Raw genomic sequence first — 21,610 nt, forward strand, 5'->3', positions numbered from 1 at the left:
GTGCATGAGAAGAATGGTAAACTTTCAAATGGAATCTCTGATTATGTTAAGGATTGGCGGCAATTTAGTTTTGAAAGAAACAACACGGAAACTTTTCTTAGTCAAGTGACGTTCAAAGACTTGAAAAAACAGAAAAGCAGCAGGAATATTGTGAATCTCCAAAAGTGCAACGATGAATCGTTGAATATGTGTTGTAGTCGCTCTGGATAAGAGCGTCTGCTAAATGACTTAAATGTAAATGTAAATGTATGAATCACCTTGGATTACAAAGTCGTTCTATGATATGAATCAGTGTTTCACAAATAGATGCCAGTTGATTCCAGATTATTCGTAATATGTTACAGTTCATATAAGGAATTCATTAGGCCCCAATCTATGTATTTCACATGACTGGAAGTACAGATGTGCATCTGTTGATCACAGATACCTTAAAAAGAAGATAGGGTCATGGATAAGAAAAACAGTCAGTATCTGGTGTGACCACTATTTTCCTCATGCAGCGTGACACATCTCCTTCACATAGAGTTGATCAGGCTGTTCATCCCGGAGTCGCCTCTTCACTGTTGACGTTGACTGGTGTTTTGCGGGTACTATTTAATGAAACTGCCAGTTAAGGACTTGTGAGGCGTCTGTTTCTCAAACTAGACACTAATATACTTGTCCCCTTGCTCAGTTGTGCACCGGGGCCTCCCACTCCTCTTTCTTGTCTGGTTAGAGCCAGTTTGCTCTGTTCTGAAGGGAGTAGTACACAGCATTATACGATATCTTCAGTTTCTTGGCAATTTCTCGCATGAAATAGCCTTCATTTCTCAGAACAAGAATAGACTGACGAGTTTCAGAAGAAAATCTTTGTTTCTGGCAATTTTGATCCTATAATCGAACCCACAAATGCTGATGCTCCAGATACTCAACTTGTCTAAATACGGCCAGTTTTATTGCTTCTTAATCAGGATAGTCATACAATAGTCATTTACAACATTAACAATGTCTAAACTGTATTTCTGATCAATTTGATGTTATTTTAATGTACAAACACTGTGCTTTTCTTTCAAATACAAGGGACATTTCTAAGTGACCCCTAACTTTTGAACGGTAGTGTACATATAATGGCCTAGGCTATAATGTGTCAGTCAGTCAAATATAGTTGTATAAGTTGTATATATATAGTTGTATAATGACTAAGAATGTTCCGGGTGGCGCAGCGGGTGGTCTAAGGCTGTGCCACCAGAGATTCTGGGTTCGAGCCCAGGCTCTGCCGCAGCCGGTTCGTGACCGGGAGGCTCATGGGGTGACGCACAATTGACCCAGCGTCGTCCGGGTTAGGGAGGGTTTGACCGGCAGGGAATCCTTGTCTCATCGCGCACTAGCGACTCTTCTGGCGGGCTGGGCGCAGTGCACGCTGACCAGGTCACTAGGTGTACAGTGTTTCCTCCGACACATTGGTGCTGCTGGCTTCCGGGTTGGATGTGCGTTGTGTCAAGAAGCAGTGTGGCTTGGTTGGGAGGACGCATGGCTCTCGACCTTCGCCTCTACCGAGTTCATACGGGAGTTGCAGCGATGAGACAAGACAGTAACTATTACCAATTGAATACCACGAAAAAGGGTGAAATACATTTTTTTAAAGATTGTTCCATTCCTCTCATTGCCTTGTGACAATGAAATGTGATAACTAGAATGAATGGCAAGCTCGCGCATAACTAGTCAACTAGCTGTTGTGCCCTGACACATATGCACAACTTGACACACACGCACCAAACACACACACACACATACACGCACGCAGCCACTCTAATGCAGCCAGCCACTCACCGGCCAGGGATTGATTGGTAGGGGATGATAAATTAACCAATACCTCAACAAAAGGAATTCATCAGAGAGCCCAATGAACCATACTGCTTTGCAATTACAATGCAAATTAAAAGTTAGGCATGATGTTGCACCGCCACTGAGTGACATGCGTATTGAGGTGGGGACAGGCAGGATGGGATGACCATACAAGGCCCTGCTGGAGGAGTGCAAGGAGAAGTGGTGGAGGGGCGCCAGCCGAGCTCTAATGGTAATGAGGACATTGGCTCGCTTCAGAGAATTTGGTGTAATTCAGCTAATGAAAGCATTCTGTTGTCTCCTGATTGAACACATGCCCCAATGTATTTCTTCAAGGATCAGCATGTGTCTTTGTGCTTCATCTCTCTCTCCCTTTTCTCTCTCTCTCTCTAGTTCGCTATCTCCCCATTTTAAGGGTGACCTTGGGAAGGGCACGGTGACTGAGTGCCTTCTTAAACTGGTTTCAGCTCAGAAGAAAGAGTTTTGTCTGTTTGGCTAGTTTGATGGGCTGCTTGCTGCCTAGCCCTTTGAATAACTCTCTAACAGTTGTTTTCTCTGTGCGTGTGCGTTAACGTGTACCTGTGTGTATCCATATCCCCCTTGCAGATTGGCCAGTGGCACTCAGAGCAGGGCCTGTCCATGGAGAGGAAGCTTCCATCAATCAACGTGACCGACACTCTCTTCAACACCACCCTCACTATCACCACTATTCTGGTGAGTGAACCGTCACAGCAACACATTCCCAATGACACATGTTCTGGACACTGCACTTCGTTTAGAATGGAGAGAGTGGTAGATGTTAACGTATAGTGACTTGGTATTTCACCATAATAAATCATGTCACCGTGTCACGCAGTCACACTCCGAATGACAGACATGTGCTGAACCACCCACTTAGTTTAGATATAGAGAGTGGTTGACAATAAGGTGTCGTGGGGTGGTATTTCACCATATAGTGCTTGCCATTCATAGAGTTGACATCTTTGTCTTGAGGGCAGCAGGTAGCCTAGCGGTTAAGAGCGTTGGGAATCCCTGAGCCGACTAGGTGAAAAATATGTCGATGTGCCCTTGAGCAAGACACTTAGCCCTAATTGCTCCTGTAATAGGCTGACTACACCGCCCGTGTCGCATGCGCGAGTGTTGCAAAAATAAATGTAGAAATCTATGTTATTCAATTATTGCACCCACAATGCTCGCTCGCGTCAACAAACGTCTGCGTTGCCAAGGACTAAAATATGACTCCTTTCTATTTCTGACGCAGATCGCGCTGCAAGTCCTGCTTCTCCCATCTCTTCATTGGTTTATAGAAGCAGGTACCCAAGTGCCATCGCCTCATTGGTTATACCCACATGGGTGATTGAAAGATGAACTGTGTTGCCGGTCGGTGTAGTAATACTATGAAAGTTCAGATGCCAATCCCCATATAAGTTCAAAGATGAAAAAGCCTGGAAGGAGGAGAGATGACTAGAAATGATTCGGTTGACTGTGTTATGTGTGGATTAATTGTCGGAGTAGAGGACCTTGTGCATTTCAGGTAAAATAACAACTCAATGTTTATATCGCAGGACAAATTAGCAAGCAACAGCCACCTAGCTAAATAGGACAAATAAGTTAACTAGTGCAAGCTAACTAGCTAAATTGCCATAAATGTTTTATGCTTTTCGACCTGTTCCCAAATTAATGTAATTGGTTCAGAGTTTGTTTTGATATTTTAACCTGCGTGTTGTGATCGTGTTGTTGGGTGTTGGTGGATAAAATAAATGTATGCACGATGGTGCATGTGCGCAGCCAGTTTGGGTTCCGTGTAAATCGTTCTGGATTAGAGCATCTGCTAAATGACTCAAATGTAAATGTTGATATGCCCCGACTCTGAAGGCTTCCTTTATGTAAATACAGTCTCATCCTCGATATACACTCAGAAAGGCGTATCGCTAGTGTGCTTAGTCGGCCCAGTTGTTTAGATACTATCTATAAGGCTGTATGCTTAGCAATTAAAAATGTAACCAGCTGTTACGATGAGGGAGAGAGAGAGAGAGAGAGAATATTATGGGAGGCCATGTGAGGTGTGAGGTGCTACGTGTTAATTTCATTAGATTTAGAATCATCCAGGTAACTTTCAAAAGCCACCGAGGAGCAATTTCGTCGCTATCACAACTCATTCATCAAGCCGTGATTGCTGTGTCACGTTTTATCTCTGCCGGTAGGGGCGGGCTAGACGTTGCAGTCTTGGGCAGCTGCAGTGCGGAGCGGCACCAGGAGGATTACAGTACAGTTCCGCATCACCATCCCAGTGGCCTATGTGCCTCCGAGAGCTGACGCAATACAGCAAACATCCTTCACCTCTGAATTGATTTATATTTGTTGATTTTGCACCTCCACAGACCACTAACGTTACGTTGTAATCCCTCTTTTTGTCACCGATTTTAGTTTTATCCATCCTTTGAATGTTAGTGAAATACCTGCGACAGCTCTTCCGCTGTGCCACTAGGCGAGGTGATATTTCTGAACTCCTGATTGCTCCGGGAAGATTATAGAGGCTCGGCTCTAAATTGATTAGTTTTAAAGTCATTTTTGATTGGATGGCTCAGGCCTGTTCAGGAGAGCGAGTGTAAATAGTACTTAAACCTTGGAGTCTTTAATAGGGAAACTGCCACGTCCATTTTCGATATTACAACAACAAAGAAGTTACTGCAAACAACAAACACTGTTTTTTATTCCCCTCGGACATCATTGCACAAGCACAATAGAACAACAGCATTCAGGGAACTGCCAAAGCAATGGAAACAAAGTATACTGAAAGCCAGTGCTTCCACACAGGTGTGAGTCCTGAGTTAATTAAGCAATTAGCGATCCATCATGCTTAGGGTCATGTAAAAAAAAGGCTTGGCTACCATGGCTATGCCCTCATAGGATGACAATGCCCCCATCCACAGGGCACGAGTGGTCACTGAACGGTTTAATGATCATGAAAACTAAGTAAACCATATGCTATGGCCTTTTCAATCACCAGATCTCAACCCTATTGAACACTTATGGGATATTTTGGAGCGGCGCCTGAGATAGCATTTTCTACCACCATCAACAAAACACCAAATGATGGAATTTCTTGTGGAAGAATGTTGTTGCATCTCTCTAAAAGAGTTCCAGACACTTGTAGAATCTATGCCAAGCCGCATTGAAGCTGTTCTGGCTCGTGGTGGCCCAACGCCCTATAAAGACACTCGGTATGTTGGTTTATTTTGTCAGTTAACTGTATACAGCAATTTTTTTGGACCATGATGCGCAAAGCTCCCCACCTCTGCTTCGTCAATAAATAAATAAAATAACATTGACCGTGGAGGCGGACAGTGGTGCCGTTTCCCCCTACTGCGAATTCCATCTTTAAATGTTTGCTTCAGTCTACTTGGAGTGCCAGATGGGCAGGCTTTTCACTTTTGGGACTCTTTCATTGGTTCCATTGTGCCAGTCCTGCTCAATCAAGCCCAGCTAAACTATTTGAAAGATTTCAGGCATACAAGCTTAAGAAGATGGGCAAGGGTAATGATACATTTGTCTTTTTCGCTCTTTCACACACAACCAATTTTCCGAATTTCTAGTCACTCACCAATCGCGACTGCCACGCACACACAAGGTTATACACCGATTATACCAAACATTAGGCACACCTTCCTAATATTGAGTCGCCCTCAGAACAGCCTCAATTCGTCAGGGCATGGACTCTACAAGGTGTCGAAAGCGTTCCACATGGATGCTGGCCCGTGTTGACTCCAATGCTTCTCCCAGTTGAGTCAAGTTGCTTGGATGTATTTTGGGTGGTGGACCATTCTTGATACACACGGGAATCTGTTGAGTGTGAAAACCCCAGCAGTGTTGCCAGTGGCGATTTTAGCATGTAAATCTTGGTGGGGCAAAAAATGATAAACAAGTGGGATGCATGCCAGCAAAGCCACTACACAACACAACACTAAACAATACATTAAATGCACTATGATGGTGACAAACTGTTAGGGCCTACATGAATCTGTCCCAACAACAGTACCAACATCTTAACACTGCTCCACCTGGCTATCAGCGGAGCATTTTCTGTCAGCGAAACATTTCATTCAGCCTCCTTTTACGGTCTTTAAAAAAATAGCTGATATGGCTGACTTGCTTAAACAAATGTGATTTCTAATGACAATTGAGATGTACAGTACAAACTATGGCATAAGGGAGTTAAAAAATCTGAACTATCGGTAGTCTAAACTGTGGCACAAATTGACTAAACTTTTTGTAAACAAAAATAGAGGCGTTTTCAGTCTGAGAGTCTCTCTTCTCTGGCACTAGAGTCCTGCATCAGGCAACAACAACAAAAAACTGTCGGTGGTCCTGTAGTTAAGAGAGAACATGGGGAAATTACACTTTACATGTGGACTGACGATTTTCAAAAAATAGGTAGAGTGGGCTTTTGGTTTCTCTCCCTCTAAAAACAGAAATATATAATTATAAATAACAAACAGTCTTTTTTTACAAATTAGTAAGAATGTCTCACCCCGTGTTCAAGAATGGCGTTTTCCGCTTTATTCAGATTATAACCGCTCCCTTTCGGTATCTCCAAAATATCGTTATTTTTTTATTTAATCCACCAGAAAAGACAGAACAAATAATACAACAAATATTATGGTTAAAAACACTTAATCAATTGGAACCTTTATCAAGTGGAAGGGGGAAAAAGTAAGGAACTTGTCTGTCAGCCCTGCATTAAAAACCAAAAATTGGTTAAAGAAAATGGTGATTAATAAAAATATATACCCGTTTCATTTAAGTACCCCAAAAAATTACAGCTGTGACATATAGATTGCAAAATAGTTGGGAAGAGATTTTTGATGTACTGATTCCATGGCACATGGTTTATGAATTGACACACAAAATGATGCCGGATTCAAAACTCTGAATTGTGTTTAAATTATTATACAAAATTTTTGCAACCAATAAAATTTTATATATATGGGGTACAACCTTCCCAGTTCTGCAGATGTTTTTAAAGCTAGAAACCGCCTCTTAATGAGTTCTGATCTGTGAACCAACGTTTATTATTATTGTTATTAACCCTCTATTATAATTGTATAAAAGCCCCTTATATGCTGTGTTTTTATTTAGGGTAGTGATGGACAACTGGAGGCATTTTGAAAACATGTTTTCAAACACTTGTTTTTCACAAGGGCTATTCGCAGGACAATAGATACAATGTGGTCCCAAAAACACCTCTCTGACATAGGTTCCAGCAAATCTCTTGATGATGTCCTTGAATGTCTTGCCAGCTTTGATCAATGTCTGGGCCAGAGCCTGCAGCACGCAAAGTTCTTTGTTTGTCAGACGAATCATTGAGTCGAAACTACAGAACAGTACAATATAAGAAAGCACACATGGTTAATGTTCTGGGAAAAATGAAATATATAAATATAAAATGTCTTACAGAGCCTTTCCATAAGTCCACTCAAGTTTCTTCAATTGTTTTCTGACTGTGATGAGAGTGATGTTGATGTTGTGCCTGTGATGCCAGATTGCCTTTGCCAATTGCTCATCATCTTTAACCGTCAGTGAGTCGATGGCTTGAATAGTCTCGCTGGAAATGGAATACAATGTAAAAATGTGCAGCATATAGTAAAGACCAGCAGTCGATTTATTTAAGCCTTATTTTCAGCATTATTCGGCCTACTTTAAAGTAGTGTAGCCTACTGTACCTATTCATTTTCCTGGGCATTCGCATTTGGTGTAGCACAGGTGAACAGCACTGTCCGTGACCGTAATCCCCAAGTCTAACAGTATTTTACCGACATGTTTAATTATTCAAGGATCCTTTCTCTTCTCTGTACTGGAGTTATTTTAAGAACACAAAAGAGGCCATCCACACTTGATGGGCTAGTAGCAGGACAATAGACTCTTACCGAGTCCACCAAATGTATTGTTTTCTGGATGGATCCATAACAAATTACTTTGGGAATAAATATCACTGAATGACAGAAATATTGGAATAAGGTAGCCTAATGAAGGCAACAAATTGTTGCTTACTGGAACACCCAAAGTCATCCAATTGTTATAATAGGAGCAATAACCTACCCACGTGTGGTCAACTATTTCAGCACCATTTTGTGCTGCTCTGAGACAGGCATGGGGACTGGTCTTAATAAATCAATTAGATTTTTATTGTCATTGAATCACCATTTGGGTATTGGTTAGCCTACAATTAGGGTGTGGAAATGTTAGGATAATTTTGCTCTTCACTCGCAGTCACTTAGTAGCCTACTCCCGACCGGTCATGTTGTACAGCGCCATATTTTCCTAACGGAAACCCTGAGGGTTTAATTTTTCCTTTTTCTTGGAATGGCAACAATGGCTTATTAAAAACAGTCAAATCAAAGATGCCCTTCAAACTGCGTGTTTTAAACAATATGCCTGCCTGTGTGCTTTCTTGGAATAAAAACACCATAATATTAATCAAATTAATTAAGCTACATTTCTTAAAATCAATCCCATATACTATGTTCTTACAAAAAAAGGTTTTAAATTCTCTAGTACAGCCAATATTAAAAACAGTCAAATGCGTCTCAAAGATGCCCTCTGGTGGTCAAACTAGCACTAACTAGCCATTAATGGCAACAATGGCTGACACTTAAACAATATGCCATAGAATTCTGCGGCAGCCTGCAAGCTGTGCTTCAGTACGACGCAACTTTTGAAGGAAGAACCACTGTACTATCCCCACAAGTGACAGAACACTGAGCTAATCATGGAGCAACTAGAGAACATTACCAACCTGCATTTACATTGTTTGCAAAAAATGTGGGGCTCAAAACAGTCTCTGCCCCACTTTTCCTGAATGACGGGTTGCCATTGAGTGTTGCGTTTCTTGATACACTAACCACCTACTACCATACCCCATTCAAAGGCTCTCAAATATTGTGTCTTGCACATTCACCCTCTGAATGGCACACACACACAATCCATGTCTCAATTGTCTCAAGGCTTAAAAATCCTTCTTTAACATGTCTCCTCCCCTTCATCTCCACTGATTGAAGTGGATTTAACAAGTGACATCAATAAGGAATCACAGATTTCACCTGCATTCATCTGGTCAGTCTATGTCATGGAAAGAGCATGTGTTCTGTTTTGTCTACTCTCAGTGTATATTTGAGTTACCAGTTTGCTTTAGGCTCAGGACCACACAATTGTATTTGCTGGATGATGGGGGGTATTGTGAGGGGGTTGTGACAGCTCCTTGAACTAGACCCAGGTTCAAATAGTGTTTGTTTTCTTTCAAGTACTTTGTACGTTTGATTGAACTTGCCTGGAGTGCCGGATGGGTGGTGTTTGCACTTTTGGGACTATGCCATTGGTTCCATTGTGCCAAGGAAACGCAATCAAGTGCAGTGAATACTATTCGAACTCAGGTATGATGTGATACACCTTCGAGATCGCAAATTTTCTCACTGTTGTGTGCAGTCGATTGTTTAAGTTTCTAGGCTCAGCTCGGGGTGATGTTTCCCCCTGGTACAGATATATGACCAGCTTTCTCTCCCCCAATACTAATCTTAACCATTTTTTTAGAAAATGTACCTGGCATGGGTAGAGTAAGGTTCTAATTATGTGGTGGGTGGTGGGTGGTGAGGGGTCATGGAAGACTGGGAATACTCAGCTGAAGTTATCTGCACCCAACCAGACTCCTGGCAATGGAAAAAAAGGGAGCCTGTTTTAAGAGATACAGGAATTCTGCATTTCTTCATAGCTTGAAATTCAATATTTAATAGAATTGTCTGTGGTATATTACAAAAGGTAGATCGAATTTTCCTGTGTTTTCAATGAATGCTTCTGACATTGGTGTATGTCAATCGATTGGTAAGCATTCACAAACAGTGGTGAATTATGCAACATTAGGAGTTAGGAGTGTCAACACCACAAATACCCTGTCAAGCACATCCATGGTGAGAGAGAATTAAAACTTGGACAACTGTGACTGACCCAAAATTAAGGAAAGCTTTGACAATGTACAGACTCGGTGAGCATGGCCTTGCTATCGAGAGATCCCACAGCAAAAATATTAAACCCAACCAAATCATGAAAAACACATATAATTACTTGGAAAGAATCAACAAAATTGGCACAAACTGGAATGTTATTTGGCCTTAAACAGAGAATACACTGTGACTGACCTCAAATTAGTTTTGACTATGCACAGACTCAATGAGCATGGCAATGCAATCGTGAGAGTCTGCCTTAGGCAGACAATTTGTATTTATCTGAACTAGACAAGTCAGTTAAGAATAAATGCTTATTTACAATGATAGCCTACCAGGGAAGAGTGGGTTATCTGCCTTGTTCAGGGGCAGAATTACCCATTTTTACCATGTCAGCTCAGGGATTAGATCCAGCAACCTTTCGGTTACTGGCCCAGCGCTCTAACCACTAGGCTACCTGCCGACTACCTATTTTCCCTCAGGAGAAGACCGGCTATGTGCCCACTACACATTAATGAGCTCAAACCGAGCTGCACTTCCTCCTGCCAAACCTCCATATATATATACAGTGGGGCAAAAAAAGTATTTAGTCAGCCACCAATTGTGCAAGTTCTCCCAGTTAAAAAGATGAGAGAGGCCTGTAATTTTCATCATAGGTACACTTCAACTATGACAGACATAATGAGAAAGAAAATCACATTGTAGGATTTTTAATGAATTTATTTGCAAATTATGGTGGAAAATAAGTATTTGGTCAAAAACAAAAGTTTCTCAATACTTTGTTATATACCCTTTGTTGGCAATGACAGAGGTCAAACGTTTTCTGTAAGTCTTCACAAGGTTTTCACACACTGTTGCTGGTATTTTGGCTCATTCCTCCATGCAGATCTCCTCTAGAGCAGTGATGTTTTGGGGCTGTTGCTGGGCAACACGGACTTTCAACTCCCTCCAAAGATTTTCTATGGGGTTGAGATCTGGAGACTGGCTAGGCCACTCCAGGACCTTGAAATGCTTCTTACGAAGCCACTCATTCATTGCCCGGGCGGTGTGTTTGGGATCATTGTCATGCTGAAAGACCACGTTTCATCTTCAATGCCCTTGCTGATGGAAGGAGGTTTTCACTCAAAATCTCACGATACATGGCCCCATTCATTCTTTCCTTTACACGGATCAGTCGTCCTGGTTCCTTTGCAGAAAAACAGCCCCAAAGCATGATGTTTCCACCCCCATGCTTCACAGTAGGTATGGTGTTCTTTGGATGCAACTCAGCATTCTTTGTCCTCCAAACACAACGAGTTCAGTTTTTCCCAAAAGTTATATTTTTGGTTTCATCTGACTATATGACATTCTCCCAATCTTCTTCTGAATCATTTAAATGCTCTCTAGCAAACTTCAGACAGGCCTGGACATGTACTGGCTTAAGCAGGGGGACACGTCTGGCACTGCAGGATTTGAGTCCCTGGCGGCGTAGTGTGTTACTGTGTGTTAATGGTAGGCTTTGTTACTTTGGTCCCAGCTCTCTGCAGGTCATTCACTAGGTCCCCCCGTGTGGTTCTGGGATTTTTGCTCACCGTTCTTGTGATCATTTTGACCCCACGGGTGAGATATTGCGTGGAGCCCCAGATCGAGGGAGATTATCAGTGGTCTTGTATGTCTTCCATTTCCTAATTGCTCCCACAGTTGATTTCTTCAAACCAAGCTGCTTACCTATTGCAGATTCAGTCAACCCAGCCTGGTGCAGGTCTACAATTTTGTTTCTGGTATCCTTTGACAGCTCTTTGGTCTTGGCCATAGTGGAGTTTGGAGTGTGACTGAGGTTGTGGACAGGTGTTTTTTATACTGATAACAAGTTCAAACAGGTGCCATTAATACAGGTAACGAGTGGAGGACAGAGGAGCCTCTTAAAGAAGAAGTTACAGGTCTGTGCGAGCCAGAAATCTTGCTTGTTTGTAGGTGACCAAATACTTATTTTCCACCATAATTTGCAAATAAATTCATAAAAAAATCCTACAATGTGATTTTCTGGATTTTTTTTTCTCATTTTGTCTGTCATAGTTGAAGAAATTGCAGGCCTCTCATCTTTTTAAGTGGGAGAACTTGCACAATTGGTGGCTCTGCAGTTTTCTTTAATCATTTTATTTATATTTATTTATACAGGGTGGGTCACCATTGAGACCAGGGTTTAATTTACAAGGGAGCCCTACGAACATGAACGTATATGCAATACAATTTAATACAACATCATGTAAAATAACAATATCAGTACAATAAATACAACAATATATATCCAGACAAACACAACTCTCCCATATCACCTCCCTTGAACTCAGTCTAAACTGTCCAATGGAGACCAGCGAGTCCAACTTCAAGGTGACCTGAAAGGCTATTCCATGAGCTGGGGCATTAAAACTAAAAGCATTTTTCCCCCAGCTCAGTGGAGACCCACGGTACCTCCAGAACCATCCAATCCAGAGAGTGGGTCTGACAATAGCTTGATCTCCAATCAATACATGAGCTGAAGTAGTTAACCGGGTCACCAACCGAGGATGTTCTTCCCTACCTCTACAGAGTCTCCTAATAATGGGGGCTATTGGGGAGATAAATATAGAATTACATTGCCTCCGTTTCACACTCGTCAATCAACAAGGGAGAGCTAGCCGAGAAATGATGGGCCACGTTTAATTAAGCGGAGAGGCCCACTTCTCTCTATCGCGTGGGGTGTTGAGACCTATTAATTGAATCCCAGAATGTTTGTTTATTCGTTTCCAAGCTCTCTCTCTTGAACCACCGCTGCGTAATATAAAACTGGCCCGTGAAATACTACTCCTTAATAAGCCCTAGTTTGGGAGGGTAAAGGGAAAGCGTCGGTCCGGCTGCAATGGTAGAGCGCCTCTACCACCAGGCTGCTGCGAGCGATGACATCATTTGCATTTATATTGTGCCTTCCCGCGTGGCACCGCATAACCACAGCAGAGGTGTCAACTCGAGGGCAAGGAAGGTAACATGTGTGGCTGTTTAATAATTTAATGAATGGAGAGGATTTGCATTTATAGAGTGTCACTGGGCTCTGACTCAGGGCCTTGAAAGGCCCCCTTCGTTCTCTCTGTCTGTACTCTTCTTCTTTATCATGCAGTCCAGGAGCTCTCCTGCATGCATACGTTCAATGCTTCCGCCGCTCTCTCCCTCCATCTACTACTGATGACTATGTCAACTAAAAGGAACAATTATAATGTGCTCTGATTCAGTGACCTCCGATATGATGCAAAGAAGGATAGGAAAACACCTCATTCTATTATCCCTATTCTCTGACCAGTATAGCATGAAGTGGTGCGTGCACGGAAAACTCTAGCGAGATGGTATGGGGGAGAGGCCATATAAGATTAATCAAGTGTAAGGGAAACCGGGCTGATAGTACCACAGGTAGAGTAACTGTTGTTGCCATGGTGACAGGATGGTTGGTGGCAGTGCGATGTGTCGTCCTCTTTGAGGTCTCCGGTTTTCCACTTTATGTCGTAATGGAGGAACGCCACTTCGTACTGGGAAAGGAATTCATCTCCCGGTCAACAGTCAACACAAACGCCATCCCAATAGGAGTACGACAGAGCTATTTCACGGTTTGCCTTATGTTCCATCTATATTTCTCTGTATCAGACAGTATGTTTTTTTCTCTCTCGACTTAAGTATAAAGCTCACTACAAACCCGGGTTTGATCCCGAGCTGTGTCGTAGCTGGCCGCGACCCGGAGACCCATGAGGCGGCGCACAATTGGCCCAGCGTCGTCCGGGTTAGGGGAGGGTTTGGCCAGCTGGGATGTCCTTGTCCCATCGCGCTCAAGTCGGCTGGGCGCATGCACGCTGACTTCGGTCGCCAGATGTACAGTGTTTCCTCCAACACATTGGTGCGGCTAGCTTCCAGATTAAGCAAGCAGTGTGTCAAGAAACAGTGTGGCTTGGTGGGGTCGTGTTTCGGAGGACGCATGGTTCTCGACCTTCGCCTCTCCTGAGTCCGTACGGGAGTTGTAGCGATGGGGCAACCAATTGGATATCACAAAATTGGGGAGAAAAAGGGGTAAAAAAATACCCCAATTTGTGCTATCCGTAGGAAACCTGCAAACAGACCATATATTGTGTCCCATACAGGTTATAGAAAAGAGAGGAAGCTCTGACCTCTCCATTCAGAACCCAGTCCTACCTACTTACAGGTTATGGAAAAGAGAGGAAGCTCTGACCTCTCCATTCAGAACCCAGTCCTACCTACTTACAGGTTATAGAAAAGAGAGGAAGCTCTGACCTCTCCATTCAGAACCCAGTCCTACCTACTTACAGGTTATAGAAAAGAGAGGAAGCTCTGACCTCTCCATTCAGAACCCAGTCATACCTACTTACAGGTAATAGAAAAGAGAGGAAGCTCTGACCTCTCCATTCAGAACCCAGTCCTACCTACTTACAGGTTATAGAAAAGAGAGGAAGCTCTGACCTCTCCATTCAGAACCCAGTCCTACCTACTTACAGGTTATAGAAAAGAGAGGAAGCTCTGACCTCTCCATTCAGAACCCAGTCCTACCTACTTACAGGTTATAGAAAAGAGAGGAAGCTCTGAACTCTCCATTCAGAACCCAGTCCTACCTACTTACAGGTTATAGAAAAGAGAGGAAGCTCTGACCTCTCCATTCAGAACCCAGTCCTACCTACTTACAGGTTATAGAAAAGAGAGGAAGCTCTGAACTCTCCATTCATTTACATTACATTTACATTTAAGTCATTTAGCAGACGCTCTTATCCAGAGCGACTTACAAATTGGTGCATTCACCTTATGACATCCAGTGGAACAGCCACTTTACAATAGTGCATCTAAATATTTTAAGGGGGGGGGGTGAGAAGGATTACTTTATCCTATCCTAAGTATTCCTTAAAGAGGTGGGGTTTCAGGTGTCTCCGGAAGGTGGCATTCAGAACCCAGTCCTACCTACTTACAGGTTATGTAAAACGTGCTCTTTTAGCATTTAGCATTTCCTCAAGGAGAAAGTCCCCCACTTCTATGTCAAAGATAATAAAACAAAAACACTTTATTAAATACTACAGTAATGTCTGCAAAAACACTACAGTAAATACTACAGTATACTACAGTCCGCAAAATCACTACAGTAAATGATACAGTATACTGTACTACAGTCCGCAAAAACACTACAGTAATACTACAGTATACTACAGTTTGCAAAAACACGACAGTAATTACTATTGTATTGTGGCAGACCAGGGGGTTTGATTAAAACGTTTACACTGATCAGACAAGGACACAAGTGTGATAGCTCAGTGTGATAGGTGTTTATTAAAACAAAGAAAAATAAAATAATAGGTCTCCTCCAGGTTACCGTCTTCTGGGTTCCAGGGTATTGCTGTCTCCTTTGGGGGATTATATTTATTTTTTTGCTGACCGTGAGGAAGACTATACGGAAGGAACCTCTCTCCATGAGAAAAACCCCTCTGTGCTACCCTTCTGATAGCTTTATGGGACTCGTACGGATGGTGAGCAATCAGCCCCTTGATTACTCACCAGTCTCAATCAGTCCCAATTAGTCCTGGCAAGGAGGGCCCGTCAAGACCTGGCACGTCCAGCAGAGGGAGCCATCGCCGCGTGATGTAGACTCCGTCTGTCACAAGGCCTCGACGAGTTTCCCCCTGGTGGCTAGTCTGAGGTACGCCACAGTATATACTACTCCTTTTTTACTACCGTATTTATACTATAGTAAATGGTAAATACTACAGTATACTACAGTATTCAGTCCGTAAAAACACCACAGTGAATTGTCATGACTTACTTTCATTAATCTGATAATTGTTATTTATTTAATCAACTAACTATGTTTAATTGTTAACCGATTAAATTAATCATGTAACAATTAACTCATTAGGATTTTGGGCACCACTGAAGAGCTTGTTTAAAGAGTTACCATCTCCTGAATTAAACTCTATAAGGAATAAATTACATCAATAAACAGTCATCTTATTAATCATTACCTCTTATCATAGCATCATTCTGAACAGTCATAATCTCATGCATCTGCAAAAGCCCAAGCCGTACTCATGATTCAACACTCCGCAAATAGGTTTAAATATTTATTTATTAGCTAACTAAATAATAACACAGAATAAACATATACCCTTTACATGAGACAAAGGTCCCTAGTGGACTGACACAATATGACGGCTTGTTACAACAGAGATTTATTTATTTATTTATTTTTTCACCTTTATTTAACCAGGTAGGCTAGTTGAGAACAAGTTCTCATTTGCAACTGCGACCTGGCCAAAATAAAGCATAGCAGTGTGAACAGACAACACAGAGTTACACATGGAGTAAACAATTAACAAGTCAATAACACAGTAGAAAAAAATGGGCAGTCTATATACAATGTGTGCAAAAGGCATGAGGAGGTAGGCGAATGATACAATTTTGCAGATTAACACTGGAGTGATAAATGATCAGATGGTCATGTACAGGTAGAGATATTGGTGTGCAAAAGAGCAGAAAAGTAAATAAATAAAAAACAGTATAAAAACAGTATGGGGATGAGGTAGGTGAAAATGGGTGGGCTATTTACCAATAGACTATGTACAGCTGCAGCGATCGGTTAGCTGCTCGGATAGCTGATGTTTGAAGTTGGTGAGGGAGATAAAAGTCTCCAACTTCAGCGATTTTTGCAGTTCGTTCCAGTCACAGGCAGCAGAGTACTGGAACGAAAGGCGGCCAAATGAGGTGTTGGCTTTAGGGATGATCAGTGAGATACACCTGCTGGAGCGCGTGCTACGGATGGGTGTTGCCATCGTGACCAGTGAACTGAGATAAGGCGGAGCTTTACCTAGCATGGACTTGTAGATGACCTGGAGCCAGTGGGTCTGGCGACGAATATGTAGTGAGGGCCAGCCGACTAGAGCATACAAGTCGCAGTGGTGGGTGGTATAAGGTGCTTTAGTGACAAAACGGATGGCACTGTGATAGACTGCATCCAGTTTGCTGAGTAGAGTGTTGGAAGCCATTTTGTAGATGACATCGCCGAAGTCGAGGATCGGTAGGATAGTCAGTTTTACTAGGGTAAGCTTGGCGGCGTGAGTGAAGAAGGCTTTGTTGCGGAATAGAAAGCCGACTCTTGATTTGATTTTCGATTGGAGATGTTTGATGTGAGTCTGGAAGGAGAGTTTGCAGTCTAGCCAGACACCTAGGTACTTATAGGTGTCCACATATTCAAGGTTGGAACCATCCAGGGTGTTGATGCTAGTCGGGGATGCGGGTGCAGGCAGCGATCGGTTGAAAAGCATGCATTTGGTTTTACTCGCATTTAAGAGCAGTTGGAGGCCACGGAAGGAGTGCTGTATGGCATTGAAGCTCGTTTGGAGGTTAGATAGCACAGTGTCCAATGACGGGCCAAAAGTATATAGAATGGTGTCGTCTGCATAGAGGTGGATCAGGGAATCGCCCGCAGCAAGAGCAACATCATTGATATATACAGAGAAAAGAGTCGGCCCGAGAATTGAACCCTGTGGCACCCCCATAGAGACTGCCAGAGGACTGGACAGCATGCCCTCCGATTTGACACAACTGAACTCTGTCTGCAAAGTAATTGGTGAACCAGGCAAGGCAGTCATCCGAAAAACCGAGGCTATTGAGTCTGCCGATAAGAATATGGTGATTGACAGAGTCGAAAGCCTTGGCGATGTCGATGAAGACGGCTGCACAGTACTGTCTTTTATCGATGGCGGTTATGATATCGTTTAGTACCTTGAGTGTAGCTGAGGTGCACCCGTGACTGGCTCGGAAACCAGATTGCACAGCGGAGAAGGTACGGTGGGATTCGAGATGGTCAGTGACCTGTTTGTTGACTTGGCTTTCGAAGAACTTAGATAGGCAGGGCAGGATGGATATAGGTCTATAACAGTTTGGGTCCAGGGTGTCTCCCCCTTTGAAGAGGGGGATGACTGCGGCAGCTTTCCAATCCTTGGGGATCTCAGACGATATGAAAGAGAGGTTGAACAGGCTGGTAATAGGGGTTGCAACAATGGCGGCAGATAGTTTCAGAAATAGAGGGTCCAGATTGTCAAGCCCAGCTGATTTGTACGGGTCCAGGTTTTGCAGCTCTTTCAGAACATCTGCTATCTGGATTTGGGTAAAGGAGAACCTGGAGAGGCTTGGGCGAGGAGCTGCGGGGGGGGCAGAGCTGATGGCCGAGGTTGGAGTAGCCAGGCGGAAGGCATGGCCAGCCGTTGAGAAGTGCTTATTGAAGTTTTCGATAATTATGGATTTATCGGTGGAGACCGTGTTACCTAGCCTCAGTGCAGTGGGCAGCTGGGAGGAGGTGCTCTTGTTCTCCATGGACTTCACAGTGTCCCAGAACTTTTTGGAGTTGGAGCTACAGGATGCAAACTTCTGCCTGACTGACTGCGTGTATTGGTTCCTGACTTCCCTGAACAGTTGCATATCACGGGGGCTATTCGATGCTAATGCAGTCCGCCACAGGATGTTTGGGGAGAGATGGGGAGCAAGAGAGAGAAAAATACACTTATCGTCAATATATTTCAGAACTATTCTCACAGTAATCATATAGTTTGCACACGAACCGTTTGGAATAAAAAATCATTCATGTATTTACGTGTGAGTGCCTTTTTTCGACGTTTATCTCTATCAGAACCAGCGCTCCTTAGGAAGGTTGTTGGTGTTTCAGCGGCAAGCTGTATGTTTCTGATTGTCCGAATAGGGTCTCCCCTTTCCCATCTTGTACTGTTATTCACTCTGGAAGATAGCTAGCCAGCCGTGTCGACAGTTGCCATTGGTGATGAGCGTAGTAGGATAGTCTCACTTAGATTTTCTAGATATTTGAGTGAAGACAGCTAATCAGCTGTCTTAGTTATTGGCTGAGAGGGGAGCTTGTTTTCCCCCTCGTGTTGGTATTCAGGATTCTGACCACAATGGACATGAGCTACAGCTCGCCGTCTCTCTGCTCTAAAGGAAGGTGAGTTTATTTCTTCACCTCGTGTTGAGGTTCAAAGTTCCAACCATATCAAACATGTAGCTCCCGCCTCACGTTTCCTGGTCTCTGAGATTCAGCATTTAAACCACTTTAGACATGGGCTGCAACTCCCCATCTTTCCTGGTCTAAAATGTTAACTGTCAGCCAGTCCTTTTAAGCACTCTGGTCGAAAAGGACGGTTCCATCAGGCTGACACGCTCTTCTGACACGCTCTTCTCAATAGGAGTGTGGCTACTTAACTTGCAATCATATATTTTGCACGGTATCTATTATGCCTCCTAAAAGCACATTCCTATCTTCACAAAAATACTTTCATAATTTTTCAATTTTATATGAACGTATTGGATGGGAACTTGATAGATAAAGGGGATATACTTTCCAAGTTACAGTATTTCGTCCATACAATTTTTTATGACGTCACAAAATGAAAACCAATGACTTTCGTTTTCTATAGCTCCCCTCTGACCATTCCCCACATTCTTATGTTAGAATTATTGTTCCAGTATTCACGTTTGACCGTGTTAAAGTTTTGGCGGGAAACAGTATGTTAACAAATGACATTCCTTTCGCCAATACTTTCGCCAATTTATGACAGGCTGTGTGTGAGGTGTCAAAACCCCCACACCAGCTCCCTCCTCCCCTCTTCTGTCAGTGAGAGAAGGTCTGGTTATTGTCAACCATTGCCAAGCTGATCTGACCCATTGTGATCCTCACAGGACAGCATTCGAGATTTGATACATGCTTTATTAAAGCATTCTTCAAAAACAGTAGCCACATTTAGTCTTTTAGCTAAGGTGGCTGGCGTAGGATGTGAACCCCTTTTTATGCTGCCCAAAGATTGGTTGATAAATCTCTCTTAACCCCCCAAATTTAAATCATTGAGCTGCTTACTCAACATTATGAAAAAATGTATCATAAATTACGAACAAACTTTAAGAAAGAGCGAGTTTTAAAACAGTCGGTGGTGCCAGACAGAGACAGGACAGTAGCAGGTGCCTGAGTGCTTTTGTTCCCATGTCAAGTACGGTGGTGAAGTTAATTGTTGCTTAGATATATTCTTATTGGCTCCTCTTTAAAACAAATGACCTCTGGTGAGATAGTGTCTACTGTCTAGACATACAATATGCTAATTTCAACTTGACCTCAAAAAAGGGTAAGTTGTCAAGGTTGAGATGATGTTATGCTACACTAGGTTATGCTGTACTATACTATGATATGTTTATTGTTGTGAATTCGGGGGGAAACTCCAACCGGGACTCAAACTCAGATCCAGTGACAGTCAAGCCAACACCTTAACCGTTACGCTAAGAGGTCCGAGGTCGCTAGGTGTTGGGTCGTCACATTATCATGGTATTCTACATGTGCTCTGCTACATCTGTGTCCATTCGCAGGAGAACCCTTACGTGATGCTACGACCAAACCACCAGGAGATGGAAGGGAACGAGCGCTATGAGGGCTTCTGTGTGGACATGCTGAAGGAGCTGGCGGACATCTTGAAGTTCAAGTACTGTATCAATCTGGTGGGGGACGGGGTGTACGGGGTATCTGGGACCAACGGTACCTGGACGGGCATGGTGGGAGAGCTTATCTCAAGGGTAAGGGCAACGGCTTCCTGTCGTAAACAGGATTTCTTTTGACCATATGACTTGACCAGGAAAAACTCTGGGCACTTCCATCGCCACCCATCTACCTACCATTTACCCCCTTCTACCACTTCACAGCATAATGCCACTCAAACTATAGACTAATTCATCAACCCTTTAATCAAATGTTATTCATGAATTTACAGCCATTACTGCCAAATCACCCCTAACAAACCAATAACATCCTACAAACATCCAGTGGCCCTCTCAAGAACAGGTTATACAACTGATTTGACACCATGGATGTGATACAACTAATACTGTATGTTCATGATACAATGGAGAGTTTGTCATCACAGAAATGTGTCCACAACCATTGTGCGCTGTCGCCACAATGCTTGTGTAATTATTTTTGACAGAAAAGCTCTGTGTTGTATTACAACCGTTGTGCCAAATACATGGCATCAGTTGTATAACTTTAGTGTGTATGGGGCCTATATGTGGGTATTATGTGTGCAGGCATAGTGTGTCTCCGTAGACTCCAGGGTCAAAATATTTAATCTGATATGTGATAGGCTGAGTGTCTCGTAGTAAAACATGTCCCCAGTGATGTGATCCAGAAAAGTAATGCCCAAAGCTATTGATTGATGTTTTCACATTGAGAGAATCCTACAGTAAGGGGATGTAACCATGCAGAGATGTGAGGATGATGAGGAGGAGGAGGAGGAGGAAGAGAACAAGGATGTACAGGAGGTGCAAGGCTGTTAATTAGTCCAGATAATGCCTGAAACAGATGACACAGAGTCTTGGGTCTGCATCCCAAATGGCGCCCAATTCCCTTTATAGTGCACTACTTTTGACCATGGTGCCATTTGGGATGCAGGCATGGCTGTGTTCTGTTCACCCTTCGAACTCGGATACAGCTCATCTGTCCTAATGAATCTCAATTAGCCCCAGTCACCCTTGAGCAAACACTCACAACACAGACATGTCTTTAAAAGGGCCCAGCTAACCAGTCTGCTAAACCATCTGAACCATTTTGTTTGTGAATGAAAAGTCTATATTGCTGGTCTTAGAGTGTGGTCGCACTGACCAATGTTTTTTGTAGATGTTCACGCAGACCGGGGATAGAGTGGAAGGGTTGAGGAGGTGGTGAGGGAGCCCTTAATAAGTTATGTGTCTTAATT

At 43.0% G+C, this 21,610-nt stretch overlaps 1 protein-coding gene across 1 annotated transcript in view; it reads left to right on the forward strand.

Moving 5' to 3' along the window:
* Positions 1-21,610, forward strand: part of LOC124006128 (glutamate receptor ionotropic, kainate 4-like) — a 427,028-nt gene that overhangs the window by 377,584 nt on the left and 27,834 nt on the right. The window contains exons 12-13 of the mRNA XM_046315921.1: positions 2,431-2,538; positions 20,232-20,435. Of these exons, the coding sequence (XP_046171877.1) occupies positions 2,431-2,538; positions 20,232-20,435 (312 nt within the window). The remainder of the gene's footprint in view (positions 1-2,430; positions 2,539-20,231; positions 20,436-21,610) is intronic.

Source organism: Oncorhynchus gorbuscha, linkage group LG19, assembly GCF_021184085.1.
Source record: "Oncorhynchus gorbuscha isolate QuinsamMale2020 ecotype Even-year linkage group LG19, OgorEven_v1.0, whole genome shotgun sequence".
NCBI classification, from domain to species: domain Eukaryota; kingdom Metazoa; phylum Chordata; class Actinopteri; order Salmoniformes; family Salmonidae; genus Oncorhynchus; species Oncorhynchus gorbuscha.